Raw genomic sequence first — 1,678 nt, forward strand, 5'->3', positions numbered from 1 at the left:
GGTAATTAATAGACATGTATGTAACTATAGCAATTAATAAACATGTATGTAACTCTTGTAATTAATAGATGTGTATGTAACTCTAGTAATTAATAGACGGTAATTAATAGACGTGTATGTAACTCTAGTAATTAAAAGACGGTAATTAATAGACATGTATGTAACTATAGCAATTAATAAACGTGTATGTAACTCTTGTAATTAATAGACATGTATGCAACTCTAGTAATTAATAGATGTGTATGTAACTCTAGTAATTGATAGATGTGTATGTAACTCTTGTAATTAATAGACGTGTATGTAACTCTAGCAATTAATAAACATGTATGTAACTCTAGTAATTAATAGACGTGTATGTAACTCTAGCAATTAATAAATGTGTAACTCTAGCAATTCATAGAGACAATTATTAATATTCATCTAATAAGATGCCTAATTATTTCTTTGTCAGTTCAGCGACCTGCAGAAAAGCAGCAGATCACGTCTGCCCTACAAAACTCAGAGCATCCTGGGAATGTGAGACACATAGCAGAGACCCCGGTGCTAGGCTTGTGGCTAATTGATTAGTTAATGAGGAATCTCAGAGTCACAGCTCTGTGCAGATGGCTGAGCAGATCCATACAGTGAGGGGCACGGAGACGCTTACCCACCTGCCACCATCTGCCACAACAAGTGCAGATACTTATATAAGCTGGATCTTTTGGCAAACATTTTCTAAAAAGCACTAGAGAGATAAAAAACTCCACTAGTTGCTCAGCTGTATAAGAAGCTGCCACCAATACGTGACTCCCAGTGGTAAACTCCAGTGTCTGTCCTCATTGGCAGGAAGTACAATTGGGAAGGCACATGAAGCCGGATACATCCTCTGATGGAGAGTCCCAGGGTACGTCTCCTCTTAGGTGTGTGACCAGGAGAAGACTTGCTGCCAATGCCAGAGAGAGGAGAAGGATGCAAGGACTCAACACAGCCTTTGACAGTCTGAGGAGAGTGGTGCCCCAGTGGGGTGAGGACAAGAAACTCTCCAAGTATGAGACTCTCCAGATGGCGCTGAGCTACATCATGGCTCTAAGAAGAATCCTCTCAGATGCAGAGAGGTTTAGCTGTGCTGGAGAATGGATGGACGTTCAGCACTTTGGCCATCTGGGGCTGGATAAATGCTAACAATAGGTGGCTACTTGGTCCAGACCCCTGTAGTCAAAACAAAATATCTGATACCCAAATTCTAATGATCAGAGTGCCAGGCTCCCATAGGCAGAGCTTCAGTCCCAGTGTTTAGAGTGCCAGACTACATGTATCAGTGATCCAGACCCAGTGATCAGTGTGCCAGGCTCCAGCCATTAATGCTTCAGACCCAGTAATCAGTGTGCCAAGCTACAGCCATTAATGCTTCAGACCCAGTAATCAGTGTGCCAAGCTCCAGCCATCAGTGCTCCAGACCCAGTGATCAGTGTGCCAGACTACATGTATCAGTGATCCAGACCCAGTGATCAGTGTGCCAGGCTCCAGCCATCAGTGCTCCAGACCCAGTGATCAGTGTGCCAGGCTCCAGCCATTAATGCTTCAGACCCAGTAATCAGTGTGCCAAGCTCCAGCCATCAGTGCTCCAGACCCAGTGATCAGTGTGCCAGGCTCCAGCCATCAGTGCTCCAGACCCAGTGATCAGTGTGCCAGTCTACAT

The 1,678-nt window shown here is 44.0% G+C and overlaps 1 protein-coding gene across 1 annotated transcript; it reads left to right on the forward strand.

Moving 5' to 3' along the window:
* The first annotated feature begins 846 nt into the window (after positions 1 to 846).
* ATOH7 (atonal bHLH transcription factor 7) lies at positions 847 to 1,161 on the forward strand. The gene has a single exon (XM_053692288.1). The coding sequence runs from the start codon at positions 847 to 849 to the stop codon at positions 1,159 to 1,161; it is 315 nt and encodes a 104-aa protein (XP_053548263.1).
* The last annotated feature ends 517 nt before the right edge of the window (positions 1,162 to 1,678 follow it).

This window comes from Bombina bombina, chromosome 9, assembly GCF_027579735.1.
Source record: "Bombina bombina isolate aBomBom1 chromosome 9, aBomBom1.pri, whole genome shotgun sequence".
Lineage (NCBI taxonomy): Eukaryota > Metazoa > Chordata > Amphibia > Anura > Bombinatoridae > Bombina > Bombina bombina.

Bases quoted from the DNA above. Each gene is read 5' to 3' on its own strand.
- ATOH7 (XM_053692288.1), top strand. From the start codon at position 847: ATGAAGCCGGATACATCCTCTGATGGAGAGTCCCAGGGTACGTCTCCT.